General features: G+C 41.5%; 2 protein-coding genes across 3 annotated transcripts; one reads left to right on the top strand and one right to left on the bottom strand.

The window, feature by feature from the left end:
* Positions 1-68: 68 nt before the first annotated feature.
* Positions 69-19135, top strand: mars1 (methionyl-tRNA synthetase 1). 2 transcript variants are annotated; one of them, XM_058054290.2, is made up of 22 exons: positions 69-324; positions 1286-1376; positions 1497-1575; positions 1830-1961; positions 2107-2182; positions 3304-3488; positions 3612-3721; positions 3812-3928; positions 4005-4208; positions 8140-8341; positions 8420-8494; positions 8559-8729; positions 8813-8908; positions 10628-10745; positions 10832-11045; positions 13404-13535; positions 13674-13778; positions 15080-15275; positions 17048-17119; positions 17339-17365; positions 17602-17724; positions 18414-19135. In XM_058054290.2, exons 1-22 carry the CDS (start codon positions 219-221, stop codon positions 18561-18563), a joined length of 2781 nt encoding a protein of 926 aa, XP_057910273.2. In that variant the 5' UTR covers positions 69-218; the 3' UTR covers positions 18564-19135. The 2 variants fall into 2 exon arrangements, with proteins under 2 accessions (XP_057910273.2, XP_057910275.2); XM_058054292.2 differs by lacking the exon at positions 17339-17365 and having other exon boundaries at positions 71-324; positions 18414-19134.
* Positions 19057-22475, bottom strand: ddit3 (DNA-damage-inducible transcript 3). The gene is made up of 4 exons (XM_058054300.2): positions 22307-22475; positions 20942-21006; positions 20561-20756; positions 19057-20483 (listed from the first exon to the last, which is right to left on the bottom strand). The coding sequence occupies exons 3-4, from the start codon at positions 20714-20716 to the stop codon at positions 19770-19772; spliced, it is 870 nt and encodes a 289-aa protein (XP_057910283.2). The 5' UTR covers positions 20717-20756; positions 20942-21006; positions 22307-22475; the 3' UTR covers positions 19057-19769.
* Positions 22476-22482: the final 7 nt, after the last annotated feature.

Raw genomic sequence — 22482 nt, forward strand, 5'->3', positions numbered from 1 at the left:
TACGCTAAGCGTTGTGGGTATAGTAGTCTTTATGGGTGGCTCGGCAATATACACACATTGTTGTAAAGACTACAATTCTGCCATTAGTAAATGACGCGCATTCGCTTGCATCAGCGCGTGTGGACTGGACTTACCGGCAAAAGTTGTCTGAACTGCCACTCCTATATATAAGTAGACATCTCCGTAGTTAGGTGTGCGATAGTAGACAACAACCGGCCATGATGAAGCTCTTTGTTAGCGAAGGCAACCCGCACTGCCTTAAAGTGTTAGCTGCCCTGGAAGCATCTGGAGTGCAGTGTGACGTCCAGGTTGTCAGCCATGAAGGTAAGACACCACATTTTATTTGTTGTAGTTAATTGTTTTAACAAATAATAATGGTGTCTAACTGGTGTTACTTTGTAAAAAAAGTATGTTGCTATGACTCGTTGAGTTTTTCGTCAACATGTGGGCTATGTAGCAGTGAGCTAGCTTGTCTGTCGTGTCAATCAGGCTATATGAACTCTGACATGCATCACGTGATACAAGAAATATACTGAGCTGCATATTCATTATGTGATTTGTGATATATAGTAAACTAAATAGTAAACTAAAATTATTACCTATTAAATGTATGGCTCTCTGAAGTGAAACGAATCTTGAAGAGGCGTTCCTTTCAAAGAGCCCTTGAACGCACCGGCACATTTATTTTGATATATATTTTTTTATTTCATCAAGCAAACGATCACTGGTTGTAAAGTGTAATTTGGATCAGAATAATCAGAGTAAACTTACACATCCCACCAATATACAATCTACTCTATTGATGTAAATATTATATGTAAATTTTATAATGAGAGTGAGAGCACTCTTTTGAATTTTTCCTCATCTAAAAAAAATATGCAGGTGAATATAAGGTGACCCCATTACAAGGCAAACTTTTATTTTCTGTTTTCTTATCTGCTCCATTGCTCACCATTATCTTGAATTGGCATCATAACGCCTTCTCTGTCGTAAATATAAGATGACACATATTTTCAAATAATTTTATAGGGTAAAAACTACTGCCATATCTTTGAGTCAGTATCATATATTGCTATGAGATCAGATTTCTGACGTTCAATTTAGCGACCTTTGTGTTCAGAACATGCTCATAAAATGTTTTATGGCTCAGAAATGAAACTGGATTATTCTTTGCACATGTAATCATTCACCTATACATCTTAACAGCTCTTCTCTTAGATGCTTTTTGTTTCGTTTTGTCTAAACTGTGATTCTTATATTTTTTCGTTTCTTTGATTTTTTTTAGAAAAACCTGTGCCGTTCCTAAGTTGTCCATCTGTGCCAGCCCTGCTCCTCCCTAATGGACAGCATCTTTTCAGCCCCAATGCCATATGCCGGTCAGTAATCTTCCTGTAGTAGTCCTGTAGTTCTTCCGGTGTAGCCAGTGAATTGATGTATGATGAATAAATAAATGACTGTATGGGAAAATCCTGGTGTGTTTGTTTTCTGCATCCTAGATACATGTTTGAAGTGAGCGGACAAGAATGCATCGAGCTTTGCGATCAGTGGCTGGAATGGGAGGCCACAGATCTCCAGGTAGGAATAAAAACAATAACGACATTTAAAAAAACAAACAAAAATGTCAGACTTGTTAATTTGCATCTATTGCACAACACACTAAACGTCTTAGAGATGCAAAGGCTCTACATGCTCTCAATGAAATTCTCTTTGTGTCTGCATGTTGCCAGAAGGGATTTAAATGAATGTACAGTAACTAATCATTGTTGCAGGAAATTTTATAACGCCATTTCCCTTTGTTGTGATCATTTTCTGTTGTTTTATTTTTGCAGCCTGCTCTGCTACATGCCCTTCATATGGCGGTGCTTCAGGGAAAAGCATCAGATGTCCCCAAAGTCCTCGCAGGGCCTCTCAGCTACTTGGACCAAAACTTGAACAAGGCCACCACACCTTACTTAACTGGGGTACAACAGGCAACAACATCCTTCTGTTAGCCTGTATATTTCTTGTAATACAATAACATTAAACATAGTGATTGTAAATATGTAAATGTATTATATATGTAATTATAGCATTCATTCATTGCAATTGGTCTTGTTTATTTTTCAGGACGTTCTCTCAGTTGCTGATCTTGTTTTGTGGGCTGCCCTGCATCCTGTTTTGTCCGAATCAAGTCTAGCTTTGGGTACAAAGTAAATTCTTTATATCATATGTAATTACCAACACCAAGGACGTACATTTTTCTCCACAGTGTGCCTGCTTTTCTTGCAACTTGCGATGTATAGTTGATGTATAAACCTCGATTTATAAAGGGGAACTATTATGCTCGGCTGCATGGCGGTTGAGTGGTTAGCGTGCAGGCTACACAGCTAGGCGACCCTAGTTTGATTCCACCCTCGGCCATCTCTGTGTGGAGTTGTCAGGTTTTCCCCGTGCATGCGTGGGTTTTCTCCGTCTTCCTCCCACATTCCAAAAACATGTTAAGTTAATTGGCAACTAATTGTCCATGAATGATAGTTTGTCTATGTGTGCCCTGTGATTGGCTGGTGACCAGTCCAGGATGTTCCCTGCCTCTCGCCCAAAGACAGTTGGGACAGGCTCCAGCACCCCCGTGTCCCTCATTGAGTTGTGGACTCCTGTAGAGCAGCTACACACAATAACCAGCACAGAAAGCTTTCTAGATCATCAAGAATCTGCACCTATTCCAGCTGGATTTCTTTGGCTTTCCAAAACATTCATTCATTCATTTTCTACCGCTTATCCTGACAAGGGTTTGGAGGGTGCTGGAGCCTATCCCAGCTGTCTTCAGGCGAGAAGCGGAGTACACCCTGGACTGGTCTCCAGCCAATCACAGGGCACATATAGACAAACAACCATTCACAATCACATTCTCCAAAAGTCTCCTACCTGTGACGATCTGTTTTAATTTATTCCACCCACGGCCCGCCTTTGAGCACACCCTCTCCACTGTGATTGGGCCCACTTAGCTAACAGTACAAGCTAACAGCCTGTACCGTTGCACGTCCATATAAAAAGATACTGATATTGTTAATGAAGTGGTCGGTGATGTCAATATTGGTATCAAGATATCTGTAAGAAGGCCAATATCGAGCATTTCTAATATGAAAATCACTATGGGAACCACAACAGGCTAGCAGTGTGGAATATGTAGTCTTGGGTTAAAGAAACAACTTCTCTAGCCACCTTTTCTTAGTGGGGCACAACTGTTCAATCCTTGGCTGCTGTTTGTTGCCATGATTTTTACTTTCTTCTGACTTAAAGATGATGTATTTCCAATTTTGTCAGGCGAACACAAGTCTGTGAGGCTTTGGTTTGACCGTGTGGCTTCATCACAGAGCTGCGTGTCAGCGGCCCAGAAAGTGCTGCAGGGAAAAGGCTTGCAGGCTTTGAAGAGCTTCATGCAGAGACAGCCTGCCCCTCAGAGCAGCCAGTGTAGAGGCACGCAGTCATGCAACAGCAGCCCTGCTGAGGTATCAGCCACGTGTTTACAATAACTTAGTCTTCAAGCAGTCCTCGTGTACATGTACTGTCGTCCAACTATTTATACGCGCTTTTATTCCTTTTACATGTCTTTTATCCTGATGTTTGTTTAGGATGAGGAAGGGGAGCGTGCAGTGTCACATGAAGAGATGGAGGCTGCTGCTCTGACCTGGAACAAAATTGTGAAGGACTGTCTGCCAACCGCAGAGAGACTGCACCCAATGTACGTTAATACATTTTTTTAAATATGCAACATGTTGGTTGGACTCCTTACACGACTTCTCCTTACATCTATGTTTCTTTTTTCCTTTAGTCTGCCACAGGAAGGCAAACGGAACATCCTGTTGACTAGCGCCTTGCCCTACGTCAACAATGTGCCCCACTTGGGCAACATCATTGGCTGTGTCCTCAGTGCCGACGTCTTCTCCAGGTACCACGGAGAATGGCATATTGTACAAATATGTATATATTTCTCAGATTTAATGTTCTAAATGTCTTTCTTTAAGGTACGGCCGTCTGCGGGGTTGGAACATGCTGTTTGTGTGCGGCACAGATGAGTACGGCACTGCTACAGAAAACAAAGCTAGAGAGGAAGGCCTGACACCACAGCAGATCTGCGACAAATACCATGCCATTCACGCCAGCATCTACCAGTGGTTCCAGATAGACTTTGACTTCTTTGGAAGGACCACCACAGAGAAGCAGACTGAGTAAGTTCAAAATGGGAACATTAATAAGACTTGCAATTCCAGGTTCAAATGACCCAAATGAAAAATAATCTTTTTTTTCCCCAAACAAAAGTCTGATATAGATACACACATTTCAACTTATTGGTCGGCTTATATAGAAAATTTCCTGTTCCTTGTTCAGAGGGAGTACAGCCCATGCCTCATCAGGTTTTGTATCAACATTTACAATAAACGTCATTGTTCTAATGCATTGAGTAGCTGCAACCCTCCCTCTAACTCCCCCAATTGCCATCATTCACTCAGCACGACGAAAGCTAACAAACAAAATAGTCGACAAGAGTTGTTTGCTCACCCTCCATTTTCTATATCACTTATCCTCATTAGGGTTGTAGGGGTATGCTGGAGCCTATCCCAGTTGACTTTGGGCAAGAGACGGGGTGCACCCTGACTGGTTGATTACTTCAAAAACTTTCTTAAAGATTGGCATATGTATATAAATATATATAAAGCTCTGACTTGCTTGGAGAGCAAGTGTATATGTATATATATATATATATATATATATATATATATATATATATATATATATATAGCTTCTCTCCAAGCAAGTCAGAGCTTTCTTCTTGGCATTGTGCCATTGTTGTGTGGCACACACATGCACACACAACAATGACCTGAGAAGGTTCATACGTGACACAAGAGACCCACTGAAAAAAGATAGGGTTGTCCCGATACAACTTTTCACTTCCAATGTGATACCAATATTATCCGATACTGGCATGAATCATACATACTGTATTACTTATTTTGTAATATGGAATGCTCTTGTCTGTTACAAGCCAATGACGTTTTGGTTAGTCTTATCTTTGGCAAAGATTGAATTGGATACGACATTTATGATTAAGGTGATCAAGGTGACTGATTACATGTTGTAAAGACCAATCCAGTTTCATTTTGAACACAAATTGAACTTCAATAATGTGATCTCATAAAGGCAGATCAAGACAAAAAGAATGTATATACGCTTCTGACTGCTGTTTTTACTGAACAATAACAATGCAACTGAACACAAAATGCAGTTTTTCATGAAAATTAATGATTAAGGGAAAAAGAAAAAATCCAATCCCACATGAAAAAGTGATTGCTCCCCACCCCTATTGGTACTTGACTTGTATATTTCTTACCTACCTTTTGAGTGTTAAGTTACTGTGTGATTTTAGCATTCTTTCTAAGATAATACCACGTGTCAGACTGTTATATTGAGTAACTACCAGGAGGTTGACAAGCGCATCGTCGGTTCCCTTGTAGTTTTGACTCCTGTCAGAGTTTCCATTTCCTAACTGACTCACAGTATGTAACTATTAGCAGAAATAAAGGAGGATTCATTTTGCCTATGAGCATTTTTACAAAAGCCGCCCTAGAAAATGTTGTCTTATCTAGAATTTGGGTCTTTATGTGGTAGATACGTTAATGGTGATGTCAAACAAAGAGCTAGCAAACTGATCACAACGCAGCAGGGTCCTGATTGACATTTTGACACTGCTTGGCTTGGGTCTAAAAAGGCAAACACATTACACGATTATTCACATTATGTAACATAAGATTATCCTAATCTTGCACAGGATCCTGATGTGGCGTCTGGTCCTCTCAGCTATAAAATCTACTTTGTAACTCTTAAATCAATCTCTGAGCAGGGTACAAAGTACAAATATTGTATATGTTGTCTATATATTATCATGTGAATGTAACTAAAGTTGAGGTCGTTTTGACAGCCTTGTTGATTGTAAGATTGGAAAGAAAAAGGAAACTGATGTATAGATCTCCTCTAACCAACAATACCACACATAAAATGTTGATGTCTTTTTTTTTTTTTTTCCTTTTTTTCTTTATTGTGCTACAGAAAAGGACCGTGTTTTACAGGGGTATGAAAAAGTATCTGAACCTTTTGGAATTTCTCACATTTCTGCATAAAATCACCATCAAATGTGATCTGATCTTTGTCAAAATCACACAGATGAAAAAACAGTGTCTGCTTTAACTAAAACCACCCAAACATTTATAGGTTTTCATATTTTAATGAGGATAGCACGCAACTTTGTACATTCTGAAGAATGAAAAGAGGCAACAAATTTCAGATTAAATTGATTTACAGTGAAGAAAATAAGTATTTGAACACCCTGCTATTTTGCTATTTCTCCCACTTAGAAATCATGGAGGGGTCTGAAATTTTCATCGTAGGTGCATGTCCACTGTGAGAGAGATAAACTAAAAAGAAAAATCCAGAAATCACAATGCATGATTTTTTAACAATTTATTTGTGTGATACAGCTGCAAATAAGTATTTGAACACCTGTGTATCATCTAGAATTCTGACCCTGAAAGACCTGTTAGTCTGCCCATTAGAAGTCCACCTGCACTCCATGTATCATCCTGAATCAGATGCACCTGTTTGAGGTCGTTAGCTGCATAAAGACACCTGTCCACCCCATACAATCAGTAAGACTTTAACTTGTAACATGGCGAAGACCAAAGAGCTGTCCAAAGACACCAGAGACAAAATTGTACACCTCCACAAGGCTGGAAAGGGCTACGGAGCAATTACCAAGCAGCTTGGTGAAAAAAGGTCCACTGTTGGAGCTATCATTAGAAAATGGAAGAAGCTAAACATGACGGTCAATCTCAATCGGAGTGGAGCCCCATGCAAGATATCACCTCGTGGGGTCTCAATGATTCTAAGAAAGGTGAGGAATCAGCCCAGAACTACACGACAGGACTTGGTCAATGACCTGAAAAGAGCTGGGACCACCGTTTCCAAGGTTACTGTAGGTAATACACTAAGACGTCATGATGTGAAATCATGCATGGCACGAAAGGTTCCCCTGCTTAAACCAGCACATGTCAAGGCCCGTCTTAAGTTTGCATATGACCATTTGGATGATACAGAGGAGTCATGGGAGAAAGTTTTATGGTCAGATGAGACCAAAATAGAACTTTTTGGTCATAATTCCAATAAGCGTGTTTGGAGGAAGAAGAATGAAGAGTACAATCCGAAGAACACCATCCCTACTGTGAAGCATGGGGGTGGTAGCATCATGCTTTGGGGGTGTTTTTCTGCACATGGGACAGGACGAGTGCACTGCATTAAAGAGAGGATGACTGGGGCCGTGTATTGTGAGATTTTGGGGAACAACCTCCTTCCCTCTGTCAGAGCATTGAAGATGGGTCGTGGCTGGGTCTTCCAACACGACAACGACCCGAAGCACACAGCCAGGAAAACCAAGGAGTGGCTCCGTAAGAAGCATATCAAGGTTCTAGCATGGCCCAGCCAGTCTCCAGACCTGAACCCAATCGAAAATCTTTGGAGGGAGCTCAAACTCCGTGTTTCTCAGCGACAGCCCAGAAACCTGACTGATCTAGAGAAGATCTGTGTGGAGGAGTGGGCCAAGATCCCTCCTGCAGTGTGTGCAAACCTGGTGAAAAACTACAGGAAACGTTTGACCTCTGTAATAGCAAACAAAGGCTACTGTACCAAATATTAACATTCATTTTCTCAGGTGTTCAAATACTTATTAGCAGCTGTATCACACAAATAAATTGTTAAAAAATCATGCATTGTGATTTCTGGATTTTTCTTTTTAGTTTATCTCTCTCACAGTGGACATGCACCTACGATGAAAATTTCAGACCCCTCCATGATTTCTAAGTGGGAGAAATAGCAAAATAGCAGGGTGTTCAAATACTTATTTTCTTCACTGTATATAAAGAGATTTCATGTGAGGTCTTTAGATCCAACCATAAGCTTATCCACACCTACCAAATCCATAAGAAAACTATTTGTCTTGAACATTTTCCACCTGTTACAATAATAATATGCTCAGTCTTCTTACATGGGTTCAGTGTCGGGTCAGTGTTGTCTGAAGTTGTGATCGTTTCACTTTTTTCCCCCACTCAGGATAGCCCAGAACATTTTCTGGAGGCTCCACAAGAATGGCTTCCTGGTGGAAGACACGGTAGAGCAGCTCCGTTGCGAGAACTGTCAGCGTTTCCTGGCTGATCGTTTTGTTGAAGGCACTTGCCCCCACTGCAACTACCCAGAGGCACGTGGCGACCAGTGTGACAAGTGTGGGCGGCTCATCAATGCAGTGGAACTAAAGGTGGGCACTTTGCACGGAAAAGGTTGACCATAACTAATAACTAACAAATGTATTGTAATGTCTGTCTGTCCCCTTAAGGCACCTCACTGCAAGGTCTGCAGTCAGACTCCAGTCATCCGCTCCTCCAAACATCTTTTCCTGGACCTGCCAAAGGTAGATTTTTCTATTCTGCTTTATCATCCATCTACAACTTGTATTTTCATCATCCTGCTTTCAGCTGGAGGCTCAACTGGAGCAGTGGCTGGAGAGGTCCACCGGCACTGGAGACTGGACCTCCAATGCCAAACAGATCACTCGCTCCTGGCTAAGAGATGGACTCAAACCGCGCTGCATCACCAGAGACCTGCAGTGGGGAACCCCGGTACCCCACCCTGACTTTAAGGAAAAGGTCTGCTTTTGGTTTACAAGTACTGGTACTACAGCACCCACTTGTGATTGTTATGACTGATGACTTTCTTACCGCATCTTCAGGTGTTCTATGTGTGGTTTGATGCCCCCATCGGTTATGTCTCCATCACTGCCAACTACACAGACAAATGGGAAAAGTGGTGGAAGAATCCAGATCAGGTAACATCTGTCACTACTGCTGATCAAAATTTAAAGACCACTTGAAAATTGCAACAATTTACATTTTGGACTGTTAGAGCTTAAGGTGTTTGTAAGGAGACCTTCAAAATTCAAAACGAAGAAATGGGAGTCAGACAAAAACTATTTTCAGTAAGCAATTTATTGCAAACAAGTATGAAAGTGAAATAGTTTAAAGGGGACCTATTATGTTTTTTTTCTACTTATGACTTATAAATGTTGTTAGAATGTTATACTATCATGTTAAACAGTGTCAAAGTTTCAGATGATGAGGTTTGGGATGGTTGTGGACCTGAGGTTTCAGAGGGTTTTTAAAAAAATATATTACATCGGCTCCCTGTGACATCACAGTGAGACAGACTTCCTTATATGGGCGTGCCTAGGTACAAGCTTTACAAGCTGAGTAGGACTAATCACAGGGGATAGGACATGCCTGGAGGCGGGCCATGGGTGGACCATTTTGGAAAACCCAAGGAAATAAACTGGAATAGGTGCAGATTCTGGAAGATCGAGAAAGCTTCTTGTGCAGGTTATCATGTGGAGCTGCTCTGTAGGAGTCCAAAACTCAATACAAAAGACAAAATGAGCATAATATGTCCCCTCTAAGACTACTGCTTTTAAAAGCCAAAATCGTATTAAAAGTCATTTTCTGTCAGGTATTCACACTGTCATGATCTCTTGATGACAAAACAAAAAAATCTTTATTTCTTTGAACACGGTCTGATTGTTGAGCTGCATAAGCAGGGCCTCTCGCAGTGTGCCATTGCTGCTGAGGTTGGATGCAGTAAGAAATGTTACACTTTTTCAACAAAAATGTCAAGTGGTAGACCCCCAAAAATATCCCGACCTGATCTGATTGGCTGTCTGTCAACAGGGGAGGTTCTTACCGGTGCCAAATGCTGTCCAAGAACCATCAGACAGCATCTGGTTTGGAATTTGCGCAAGAGAAACAAGCATGGGACATTGATAAGTGGAAGAAAGTTATTAAAAAAGTAACCTTGATGGTTCTGATGGCATTCAAGATGTTTCCCCATTTGGCAAAGTAGAAGTAGAATAGAATAGAAGTAGAATTGAACAATGGAGCTTAGGGTTGTGCAGGGGGGGTCAAACGATGGTAATGTAGGGGGCATATTTCATGACTGAAACTCTCGTCTGTGTGGTAATGATGGTAAAAATGCTGTAGTTGAACGCCCAAAAGGGGAATAACCACACTCTTTTGGGCCATCCTGTGTGCTCGAAATCCATTTGAGAACATTTGGGAAAGCAACGGAAATTTACAAAAATGGACATCGGTTCCAGACAGTGGATAAGTAAAAGGAAATCCAACTTGCATAAAAGTTGAATATGACTCGACACAACTTTTCTGGCATCCAGTAAATACCACGCTTCTACTTGTTCATTAAAAAGATTTGAGATCCTGTAGATAAAAAAGAAAATTCAACATTTGCCTTCCTAAGCAAAGCTATGGGCGTCATTCTCATCGTCTCATCTCATCTCGCTCCATCTAAAACCCCAGATTGAGCTATATTTATGGTGTGTGTGTGTGTGTGTGTGTGTGTGTGTGTGTGTGCATGCGTGCGTGCTCGCTCAGCTTTGGGTGGGGGCTGGGAAGAGCTGATAAGTCCTCTTTGCACTGGATGATCTCATGATGATCTAATATGATGTCATCCTCACGTTGCAGTGTTGTTTGTGTGCCACCAGGTGGAGATGTACAACTTCATGGCCAAAGACAATGTGCCGTTCCACAGTGTGGTGTTTCCCTGCTCTCTTCTGGGAGCTCAGGATAACTATACACTGGTCAACCATCTGATCGCCACCGGTAGGAGTTTGTAATTGTAACCATTACACGTTTTATTATCCATGCTACAATCACACACCACATGTCATATTCTGACTTGTGTACAGAATATCTCAACTATGAAGACACAAAGTTTTCCAAGAGCCGCGGTGTTGGCGTTTTTGGCGACATGGCCAAGGACACGGGTATCCCGTCCGACGTGTGGCGCTTCTACCTGCTCTATGTGCGTCCGGAGGGGCAGGATTCTGCCTTCTCATGGGCCGACATGGCGCTGAAGAACAACTCTGAGCTGCTCAACAACTTGGGCAACTTCATTAACAGGTTGGTCAATGAGAATTTGCCCTTGGGTGTTATGCACTATAACATAATAGATGCCATATATCACATACAACTGCAGGTGATCCTCTGGTCCTCCTAGCTTGTGATGTAGCTTGAGTTTTTGTGTAAATTAAACCTAAAAAAATTAACTCAAGCTGAACAACACATCACCATATAAATGGAGGTCTAATATAATATGAATATATATGTAGGAGGGTGGAAATGCTACATGCAGAATTGTAAATTAAACATGCCCCACCCGATTTTTGTTAATAATTGAACTTTACTATTTTCTGTGTATTGTATTTCATTTTAACAGTGTAATGACATGTTTATGCCAGCATAGGGTGTGTCTGAGTGATTTGGTTAGCTTTAGCCATGCATAGCTGATGAATGAACAAGCTCAATCATGGAAAAACACTAACTTTAGATCGCTCCCTATTGTTCTATTGGTTACACAGTACTTCATAGCCTGTGTAACAAACGCGTATTCTGATTTCCTCTCTTCACTCTGCATGAAAATGGTGTGCATTCAGAGAGAGTGTAGTTTAATACATCACTAAAGAAATAGAAAAGCCAGCATTTCAAGAAACTATTTATACACAGAACAACTTGCCAGTGAGGAAATACTTCATGATTGGCAATTCCACAACTCTACAGAGTGAAAGATGACATATTAAAGTCAAGATTGCATTATGTTGTATTATTATTATTGTTGCATACAATTACATATTACCATAACGTAGTGTTTTGTGACTAAAATACGTTTATCCAGTCATATCTTTTCATTGTACTTTTTCAAACCCAATCTCATGTATCTATTCGTCTAGTAAATTTCGTCTAGTCTTATCCAATAATCTTTATTCTCAGTCAATTGGTTGGAACCAAAAGAGTGTCTCTTTTCACTGCCACTAGGCATATACTGTATAATTATTTGCGCAAGTTTAATAAGCAACGTTATTCCACCTTCGTGTGGCTGAGCAGGTACATGCTGTATTCTTCCAGCACAATGTACACACTGCATATTTGTGTATTGTTCTGCCAGCGTGCGCTGTATCTCGAGTGTTTACAGAGCAAAACTAATTAATGGGAGCACTTAGTAACACAGAAGGTCGTAAAAATAAGGACCACCTGTACATAACATTAAGGAGACACTCACATTTTAACAACATCATGGTACATTTAGCAACAAGCTGAAGAAATACCAAATGATCAAAACTTCCATCTCTTATGTCTTTACCTGACTTACCTTTTGTTTTGAAGTGTTGGGCGGGGCTGGGTCAGATGTGGTATAAGTTTTTCCTTCATGATGTCATGAAAACAGGCAACATACAAAGCGAGCATTTTGAGCGCCTCTTCTCTCAAAAGTGAAGCAAAAGAGTGAGGGAAATGATGGATGGTTCTCATGTTTGGTGCTCATAAATAGGCTCTTGGGACACATATTACTGTTAGACATCATTAAAAAGTCCTTTTGCTTAATCGGAGCCCTTTTCAAATTGCTTTTTTTTTTACAGCAATCAAGTCCAATTAAGAAGTAGGATTTAAGATTGCAGGAGACGTAACTATTACGAGAGATCTTCCCCACTTTTTGTAAACATGTTTGGTATGGTGTAATATCACCCCAATTAGACCGCCGCTTTAATGGCTTTAAAAAAAGATTGGGGGTTAAATCCCACTTCAAAGGTTTTTCCCTCAGACTTTTTTTTTTCCAAAAGCACCTTGATCTTCCAAATTGTTCTAGGGCAGCAACGTTGATGCCTAATTGCTTTTAAAAGATCTTAAACTGCATCCAGCCCGAGGTAGACAGTCGCCTGAAACGAGTCCTCAAATCACAATATAATTAATGTCAAGGTGTCCACCATCATACTTTCTCGCGGCAATGGAAGATGAAGAATGCGGGTCAGGCATAGTTCGTCGCGCTGCCACATCAGGACCCCACTGTTCAATGTAAATACGACTTTCCTGTCAAAGCATTTTTTGGGTCCTGCGGCCTCTCCTTGAGAAGTGTTAAATTCAGTCAAATATAGATTGGCGTCTTGCGTCAGACGTGTCAGCCTCTCACTATGGGCATCCTGCTGATGCGCACATACAGCTCAGCTCAATTATTTGCAGTGGAGAAGCACAAAGGAGAGCTGTTATGTTCATTTACATCAGCAGAGCGCTGCATTACACATGGCAACACCATCCATAATTTATCCCCAACTAGCAAGTGGAGTAACACGTCTTTTTCTTATGTAGCACTTTCTCCCTCCTGATTCTCGCGGCCTTTCTCACTCTTTTCGCGCACTTTTCTCTGACCCCTATTTTTTTTCTGCTTTTCTGTCTTTTTCACCCTCCTTCAACTTTCCCTCCATTCTCCAGAGGCGGCATGTTTGTTTCAAAGTTCTTTGATGGCTGTGTGCCCGCGATGGAGCTGCTGCAGGAAGATAAGAAGCTCCTGGCTTTAGTGGGCTGGGAGCTCCAGCAGTACATCCAGCTCATGGACAAAGTCAAGTAAGAGCACAGGAATTGCATACAGTACATTGGATCTGCTGCCAGTTTGCAGACATTATTCTGCTCTTCGCTATACATACTTCTGTGATGTTTAAATGATGACTGTTTGAACTGGAAGCGGGTTTTGTACGCCACCAGAATCCGTGATGCTCTGAAACACATCCTCAACATCTCTCGCCATGGCAACCAGTACATTCAAGTAAATGAACCCTGGAAGAAGATCAAGGGAGGAGATGCAGAGAGGTGAGATTATGATGACCTGTCTGTAATGTCATGGGGAGATGGATTGACTGCATTTGCATTATGGAGTACATACAGTAATCCCTCGTTTATCACAGTTAATTGGTTCCAGACCCAACTGTGATGAGTGAATTCACACAAAGTAGAATTTCTTATTTATGAAAGGAATATTTTTGTAGTTTCAGCATAGAAGACCTGCGTATGCCCTTCCTTTTTCTTAAAAAACATTAGAGCCCTCTAGACATGAAATAACACCCCTATAGTTACCTTTACACTCCTATGACCCATAGTCGACAAAATAAGCCATTGAAGGCATCCACTGTTAGCGTAGCTGAGTGGGGGGTAAGAGTTGCATTTTAGCTTGTCGTGGATCACGCCGGCAACAGTACCCCATGTTGGGGGTTATTGCGCCTGAGATAATTAACTCCTGCAATAACAGCCTGTTGTTCTGGCGATCAAGTCTGGTGTTTTTATATATTTTTGTATTTTAGTTTGTTTATACATTTTTATGCCTACTTATTCATTCATTCATCTTCTACCGCTTATCCTCATGAGGGTCACAGGCTTGCTGGAGCCTATCCCAGCTGTCTTTGGGTGAGAGGCAAGGTACACCCTGGACTGGTCGCCAGCCAATCACAGGGCACATATAGACAAACAACCATTCACACTCACATTCATACCTATGGACAATTTGGAGTCGCCAATTAACCTAGCATGTTTTTGGAATGTGGGAGGATGGGGAGAACATGCAAACTTCACACAGAGATGCCCGAAGGTGGAATCAAACTCGGGTCTACTAGCTGTGTGGCCTGCACGCTAACCACTCAGCCTGTCTAATTATTTTATGCAAAAATATGTAAGATTTGCTTAAGTTAATTTTTTTTTCTAATAATAGAATAATTCAGTACTCCGGTTTCGTCCCACATTCCAAAAACATGCTAGGTTAATTGGCGACTCCAAATTGTCCATAGGTATGAATGTGAGTGTGAATGGTTGTTTGTCTATATGTGCCCTGTGATTGGCTGGCCACCAGTCCAGGGTGTACCCCGCCTCTTGCCCAAAGACAGCTGGGATAGGCTCCAGCACCCACCGCGACCCTCGTCAGGAAAAGCGGTAGAAAATGAATGAATAGACGGTATTCAACCAGAAAACAAACTGTGATAGTGAAGCTGCGGATTTCAAAGTGGCGAGGGATTACTATTATTTGAATTGAACATTTTCAGTCCAAAAGCAGAAATGGACTCTGGAATAGAAGTCAAATGTGTCCACGCATGCCAAGACTGCATTCTCTGCGTCCCTTTTAGGCAGCGTGCAGGCACTGTCACCGGCGTGTCCGTCAACGTGGCCTGCCTGCTGTCAGTCATGCTGCAGCCCTACATGCCAGCAGTCAGCCAAACCATCAGGGATCAACTTAATGCCCCTCATTCCTGCGTCAACACTATGCTGCAAGGCACCGGTGCCTTCACATGTGTGCTGGGCGTGGGCCACCGCATTGGAACCGTGAGTATTCAACACGACACCAGAATAATGATGTAATGATGGCATAGTTAACCTTTTCTCAAGCGAGGTCACACGACAGCAAGATGAGTACTATAGTAGTTTTACATTCCAACACCACCCGCCTATGGCATAAACTATGAGTAATTGACACGCCTCAAAAAAATAAAAATATCTATTTTTGACAAACACCCTCAGCTGGTCAGACTAGAAGGTGTTTTCCTCAATCCCAGTTGACATAATCTATGCTGCTTGTTGTCGTTGCAGTAACGACTTAACGTCATCATACACGAACGTGTGTGACATAACCATTTATACTGTACATTGTACCTGTAAAATCACCTTATCAATTGTGGTGAATGAGACTTGTTTTCTGCAGACAAAATGGCCAATTTGCAGGGTTGCGAACGCTCTATTGCCGATTTGCAGGGATACAGAGTACCCGTTAAAAAGGGGAGCAACACTAGTAGAGGGGAGGGGAAAAAAACAAAACAATTCCAAACTAACCTCCTACAATGAAGGAGAACAATGTGGTACTGTAAAAAAAAAAAAAAAAAGCCCTCGGCATACATTTGCAGATGTAAAACGCATTGTTTACCTACATAGACACAAAAGGGTTCCCATTGCGGCCAGTAGCCACCCACAGCTACCTGCAGTGCCGTGGTCCCCGTCATGTCCATACCGGGGCATAAAAACTAAAAACAAAGTACATTTGATAAAAGCTGGGCATGCATCTTTACCATGTATTTACTGTGGCATAGTTGTTTAGATATTTTGGGTAATTATATATAGTTAAATGTGTCACAAAAAGCTATTTTTCCTCCCTTTTTGTTGTTGAGAACTAATATTTAGCTGAAACTTACCTGTGTTCTACTGCTGATTACTAAAGAACGGACCAAGATGAAAGACAAGAGTCTCATTTTTCTTTTGGTATATTCCATGTCTGTATAGCATAACTAAAACACAATATTCTATGTGCCTTAAGCGATCTGTCAAAATCCTCTAAAATGGCCATAACTGAAGGGGATGTCTTTTGAATAACTTGTGGTAGTGAATGAGTTAACTGTACAAGCAAAGATTAAATACGCTTCTCACAACTCTCACTTTTGAACATCCTCATTTGCCACAAAAGTGTAAAAATAAGTTAAGAGCTATGAAGAATGCAATGCAACAAAACTTATTATTTTTGGATATGTATTATTTATTTATCTATCCATTCATGAGCAGAGTGTTTGATTTTTACATCGCCATTATCTTGAAGCTGATTGTCCCTCTTAATTATTCCATTCAGGGGTCACCTGCAAATGGTGGGAAATCATTATTGACATGGCCATAAAAATATCTATATTTACTCATTTTTACACTCTGCGGCTGCTGTACATAACACTAATTTGCTTTTCCAACTTTTCAGTATTGGGAATTTGCTTTACATTTACATCCACAACAAATGCCTGCCTCGCTCACGGTGCAACCAAAAATAACAAGTAACAGTTGGAACACACACAATGTAACTGCACCACACGGACTATGCCGGTATCGGAATAAACGCTTACATAACTAATATACAAAGCAAACTATTTATAACCCGCAAGGCATGCTGGGTAACTTCATGTTGGGGACGTGTGCACATGGACTATTTGCATGTATACCAGTACGCATTTATGGATACCCCCATAGTCGGTGTGGTGCAGGTACATTGTTCTGGTTTGAATATGCGGGGGTCCGCTGTATTAAGTTAAAATATCCGAACACCATATTCCCTTTTCTCCCCCCAGGTTAGTCCATTGTTCCAGAAACTGGAGGTGGACCAGATCGAGGCTTTGAAGAAGAGATTTGGTGGACAGCAGGTATGTGACGTGGACGAGCAAAGCAGTGTTTTTGTATTTCAACTAGATGATCTATTGTGATGGGTGATGTGATCCATAGCCATGCAGATTGGCCTAACAGGCTGAATGCTTGTCAATTTGAGGGTGATAGAGGGTGCTTTTGTATTCTTTGCATTAATCATGTAGACAAAAATAATTCCCTTTCTACACCTTCTCATCACCCGCCTTCGTCGTCTCTAGCCTGAAGATGAGCCACCACAAAAGAAGGTATCCGTCGGCATTTGTGAAGTGTCCACACCGTGTTAACGTTTGCACGCTTTCACTCATACTCGCCGCTCATTTGAATTTTTCACTTATCACCGTGAGTCCAGTGTGGGTCTGTCACTCATTCATCGCCACTCGTGAAATCCCGTCGACACCTCCACTGACTGACCTTATTGTCAAAAATGAAGTAAGTCACGGTGGCTTTGGAAATAATAACAGCTTCTGTTTGCACACTCAAGACGGCGTCTCAAAGCGCTACCAGCGCGCCCACTCCCGGCGACACAGGTGTGGCGGTGACGGCCGCCAACAGTGCAGCTGACCCGGAGAAAGCCAGGCAGCTGACGCAGGCCGTGGCTGAGCAGGTGAGCACCGCATTTGGGCCAACAGTTGGGATTCTAACAGCTTAGCTTCTGGTACATTTCAGCTAAACTCACTCATCCGCTAAGTCAACTTATTTTGGAATGTCAAACATGGTAAGACAGCTTTTACACATTTGCACATCAATACACTATTTTTTATTTATCCTGATGAATATTATATTCATACGCACATAGCAATTTTTGTTTTTTTGGTACCCATTTGTTGAACATAATTTAAAAAAAATGAATTTAATTTGAAAAATGAATTTAATTTGAAAAATGAACGATTAAAAACTGACACATTTGGACATCGCTAAACCAATGCTTTTTTTTTAAATTACTGCTACATGTTACAGGAATATAAAATCATGTCAGCTTTTTTGTCATTTATTTTGACTTAATATAAGAAATCGTTAATTAAAAATTAAGTCAAATACACATAACAAACCAAAGCGTGATTAAATTTATATTAACATATTTTTTACCTGTTTATTGCAATTTTTTATGTTTTATTCAAATCTACATTTCCTACAGCTTATGTTTTGACACATTTAGACATTTTTCAAATTGCACTAATTTGTTGCAAATTACTGTTTTAACTGTTTATCCTATCGCAAAGGAACATTGTGATATATAATTTTTCTGGCAAATTGGAATTCCAAAAATGTAGAAATCCTGTCTTTCTCTGCTAGGGGGAGAAGGTGCGAGCCCTCAAAGCCCAGAAGGCAGACAAGGCGGTGGTCACGGTTGAAGTGACCAAACTGTTGGGCCTGAAGCAGCAGCTGGCCTTGGCTGAGGGGAAGAGCCCCGAGTCTGCGCCCGCCAAGGGGAAGAAGAAATAAGACACTAAAGTCACAAGCCGGTGGAGGTTAGTGGGGGGGGGGGGTACGGGGGTAAGGTTTTGAGGTGCGATAGCGGAGGAAAGGGAACATGATGTACACAGCGAGATGAGGGTGTTAGCCAAAGGCAAAGCCGTGATGGGATCTAAGACAACGTGGTGTTGGCACTGAGGGCTAATGAAATGCTGGCGAGGCCGGCGGGGAACAGAAAACACACAAAAGGGAGTCAAATGAATTCTGCTACAGAATGGAGGGATTTGGGAAAAATCCCACTACCGAGAGACACTGATTTGATACTCTCCCTGCGATATTAGCCTCTCGGAAGGTGCAGCGCGCATTTAAAAATATGTTTTTATATCCTTTCTATAGAAAATCCTTTATCAACACTTCATAAGCAGCTACAATGTCGTCTTTCCTGCAAATCATGTCAACACTCTCTGACCAAATACATGAAATAAATCATGCACTAGCAAGTCAATAAACAAGACAATCCAAAAACATTTCTTCTTTTATTGCCACGTTTGTTATTACATGAACTGAAAAGATGCCTTCAAATAAAACGGAATAATAAGCCATGCATATTTGTGTAGTAATAAATTTGACTTAAGAAAAGTAGACAAATTGGACAGTACAAACTTATACAGTATACTATATTATTACAGCGCTATAAAAATAGTAAGTGGAGAGAAACCACTAGTTCCCAAATGAATAAAAAAGGTCACCTTTTACAAAGCGTAGCTGGTGTATTCAAACACATGATTATAGAAAAAGTCCCCTCCCCCCCCATAAAAATAGTCATACTCACAAAGCGCATATTGAAAACTTCCTGAGCTCCTTCATTCTCCGCACCTTGGGGGCAAATAATCTCTGCTAGCCAGATTGCAGCCCTTTTTTTAAAAAAAAGAGGCGTTACAATGAATTGCAAAGATGGTGTGAAGGAAAGACAATGAACGTACAAATCAAACACTTCCTACACGGCCATTTTTCCCTTTTATCCCCAAACATTCCCAGCTGCTTTATGACGCACACGCACAAAGACCCTTCTGTTCTTTTTCCACATGCTGTGTCTTTCTTCTTTGCCGCCCTTTTGACTTTCATCACACTCTCCACCTTAAAATATCTTTGGTTTTCATACTTTCCAGTCTCAAGGAGCATTTTGTACGCGCGCACACACACTTTTTCCATCTAATTCTTGAAGATTTTCTGGCTTCACTTCCTGGTGTTGACAAGTCTCTCGATGAGCGCCCGACGCGTCCGCTGTACTTCCTCTCCCAATCTCTCAATCTCTGCTTTCAAGCGCTCGTTCTGCTCCGTCAGCTCCTGCACCTTCCTCTCGTTCTCCTGCTCCCTCTCTTTGCGACTCTTTTTGGCGGACAAATACGACGAGGACATGCGCTGAGTGGAGACGCCCGAGGATGACAAGGCACTGTTGTTGCTGAGCCTCTCGCTGGCGGCGCTCCTCTTGCGCTTGCCTTGGCGCGAGGGCGAATAGATGGACGGGGACGAGACGGGTGACGAAGGGGACGAGCAGCGCTGGGACGGAGACTCTGAGGCGGAGGACGAGGAGCAGGACGGGGAGTCTGGGACGCGGGGTGACTCTTCCTCACTGGCCGATGGAGATGCGGGGTACACGCTGTTAGCCTGCTGATGGTGGTAATAACCGCCACTGCTTGAATCCACCATCCCTACTCCTCCATCACTCAGCAGCTCAAAGAACTCGGGGGGCAGCAGGTCGCCGCTGCTCCTGGCCTCCGCCTTCCGCTCTTCTGCTGGAGTCAAGCAGGAGGAGGAGGTGTGATGTAGAGGCTGGGGGTTGTGGGTGTGCTCCGTCGCCCTCTGGACGCCCTCTCCCCACGTCTGACCCCCGTCAGTTAACCACGTCAGGGAGCAACTCTCCAGAACATCCAGGAACTCAGGTTCCTTCTGTAGGTAGAGAACATCACACTGCATGTAGTTACAATGTACCAATACACTCCTCATCCGTTACAAGCGCCGCTGACCTCGCCACATGGGGGGGCGCGCGCCAGCTTCGCCCCTCCTGTATCGGAGCCCAGAATATCCTGCAGGTCCTCATACCACGCCTCCAACTCTGCACCACACAGCGGCCCCGCGCTGGGGGGGTACGGCGGGGGCAGGTGTAGCCACTCGGCAGTCATATCTTCTCGCAACGCACAGTCACACGGTTCACTCTTGGACCTGATGGACGACAAGGGAAAGTTATTGGACGACTTCAGGCGCATCTTTAAAAGTAACGGGCGCTTCATTCAACTCCTCGGAATTGATTATCAATCATAATTCACTAAAAACACACATCTCATCCAATAAAAACATTAATCACACAAGAAACACTGGAGTGAATAAAACAAGGAAAATATATTTACCTTTTTAAAAAGGACTCCCTTAATCAAGTCTGCAAATTTGTTGGAGATAATTGACCCCTACAAATCTGCAAGAAAAAATGTCAATTAGTATTTTTATACTTTTTTATTAAAAAAATGCTAGCATTTCTGAGTACATTATATAGAAAATAAACACAATCACAGACATCTGAGATAATTTTTGTACTGTTCACATAAATGTCAATTTTTAGATGTCAATCACATGTAAATATAAAACAAACATTTATAATCAGACGGGAACGGACAAGATTTTTTAGCTAATGTGAAAAATTCAAATGACAATTACATTTATGATCAAATACACGAGAATACAGGATTTTTGGAGGAGAGGGGAATAGTTATTATAAAAAGTCTTATAAATTCCATCCATGATTTATTTTGGGTGTTAATATATTTTCGTGCAGCTAATATAGAACACAAAATTGGCCAGTTCCATTTTTTGTGTGACTTGAAACAAAGACCAGCATCCGCCCAATTGCGCCCCCTCTGCTCAAAGGTCGTCATAACAAGCTGGGAATCGATAAACAAGCGGATAAAGAAAAACCCACGAGACTTTTGATTGGAAATCCTCGGTTTAAAAGATGTGACAGTCGTACCTAGTGTTTGAGTTAAATGCGTACTGCTGCCACAAATAAAAATGAAATATTATTATACATAGTAGTGTTATTTTGTAAAAGACGAACGCGCTTAGTTGTCAGTGACAACTTACAATAATCAAAGCAAAATTATTTCCAAACAATACCGTTAAGCGATTGCGCAAATCTGCCTTACAAGTCAGGTTGTTTTTGTGTTTTGTTTTTTTATCAAGTCCTGCTATGAGCTAAGACAATTACGTCATGGAAAAGCAAGTCCAGTTGCTGGACTGGGCCGAACAACAGAACTGAAAACGGCATTAAACTATTATTTTAATTAAGAGTTCAACAAATTACGTTGCGTAGTTAGTTTTCTCAATCCATTTAAAAACGTATTAACTCAAGCAAAACAATAAAGTCAGATGTGTTGACTCTAAGTGACACCGTTGGCCAGCATATCTAAAAAGAAATCTGAATAACAAATATTGAAAAATTTTAATAACTAGCCTGTTGTCTTATTCAGAGTTGACGTGCTAGAATGTCCAAGCTTGAAAGTTTGGAGCGTCCGAGTCAGTTAGTAGTAAGCAAAACAAAGAAAAAGCTAAACTTGTGACAACAGCTTCTTGTCCTCTTAATGTTATTGGGTTATTCTAAGAATTAAAAAAAGATATTGTTCCTATTGACAGCTTTGAGTGGTCAAAGTAGCCATCGCTACCTTGCTTGACAACTCGAAAAACCCCCAAGTGACAAAACAAATATAAAATAGTCCACTTACCCTTTTCCTTTTATTCGTTCGCCTTCTGGACAGTCTGTGTTTCGAATGTGGATAGTTTGGTAACAATTGCAGATCGCTCATGTTAACCATTGTTCAGACTTGACGGCCAAATGTGATTCTACGGAAACTCCCGGCGGTGTTTATATAGAGTGACAGGCCAACCGAACTATGCACGT

The sequence above is a fragment of the Doryrhamphus excisus genome, linkage group LG18 (assembly GCF_037039965.1).
Source record: "Doryrhamphus excisus strain RoL-2023G ecotype Guam linkage group LG18, RoL_Dexc_Guam_v1.1, whole genome shotgun sequence".
In the NCBI taxonomy this organism is placed as follows: Eukaryota; Metazoa; Chordata; class Actinopteri; order Syngnathiformes; family Syngnathidae; genus Doryrhamphus; species Doryrhamphus excisus.

Excerpts from the sequence above, each read along its gene's own strand:
- mars1 (XM_058054290.2), top strand. The coding sequence starts at position 219 with ATGATGAAGCTCTTTGTTAGCGAAGGCAACCCGCACTGCCTTAAAGTG. Across the intron at positions 3,489-3,611 it reads GCAACAGCAGCCCTGCTGAG|GATGAGGAAGGGGAGCGTGC; the intron begins GTATCAGCCACG and ends ATGTTTGTTTAG. Across the intron at positions 15,276-17,047 it reads TGGGCCACCGCATTGGAACC|GTTAGTCCATTGTTCCAGAA; the intron begins GTGAGTATTCAA and ends TTCTCCCCCCAG.
- ddit3 (XM_058054300.2), bottom strand. The coding sequence starts at position 20,716 with ATGACTGCCGAGTGGCTACACCTGCCCCCGCCGTACCCCCCCAGCGCG. Across the intron at positions 20,484-20,560 it reads GCGCCCCCCCATGTGGCGAG|AAGGAACCTGAGTTCCTGGA; the intron begins GTCAGCGGCGCT and ends CTCTACCTACAG.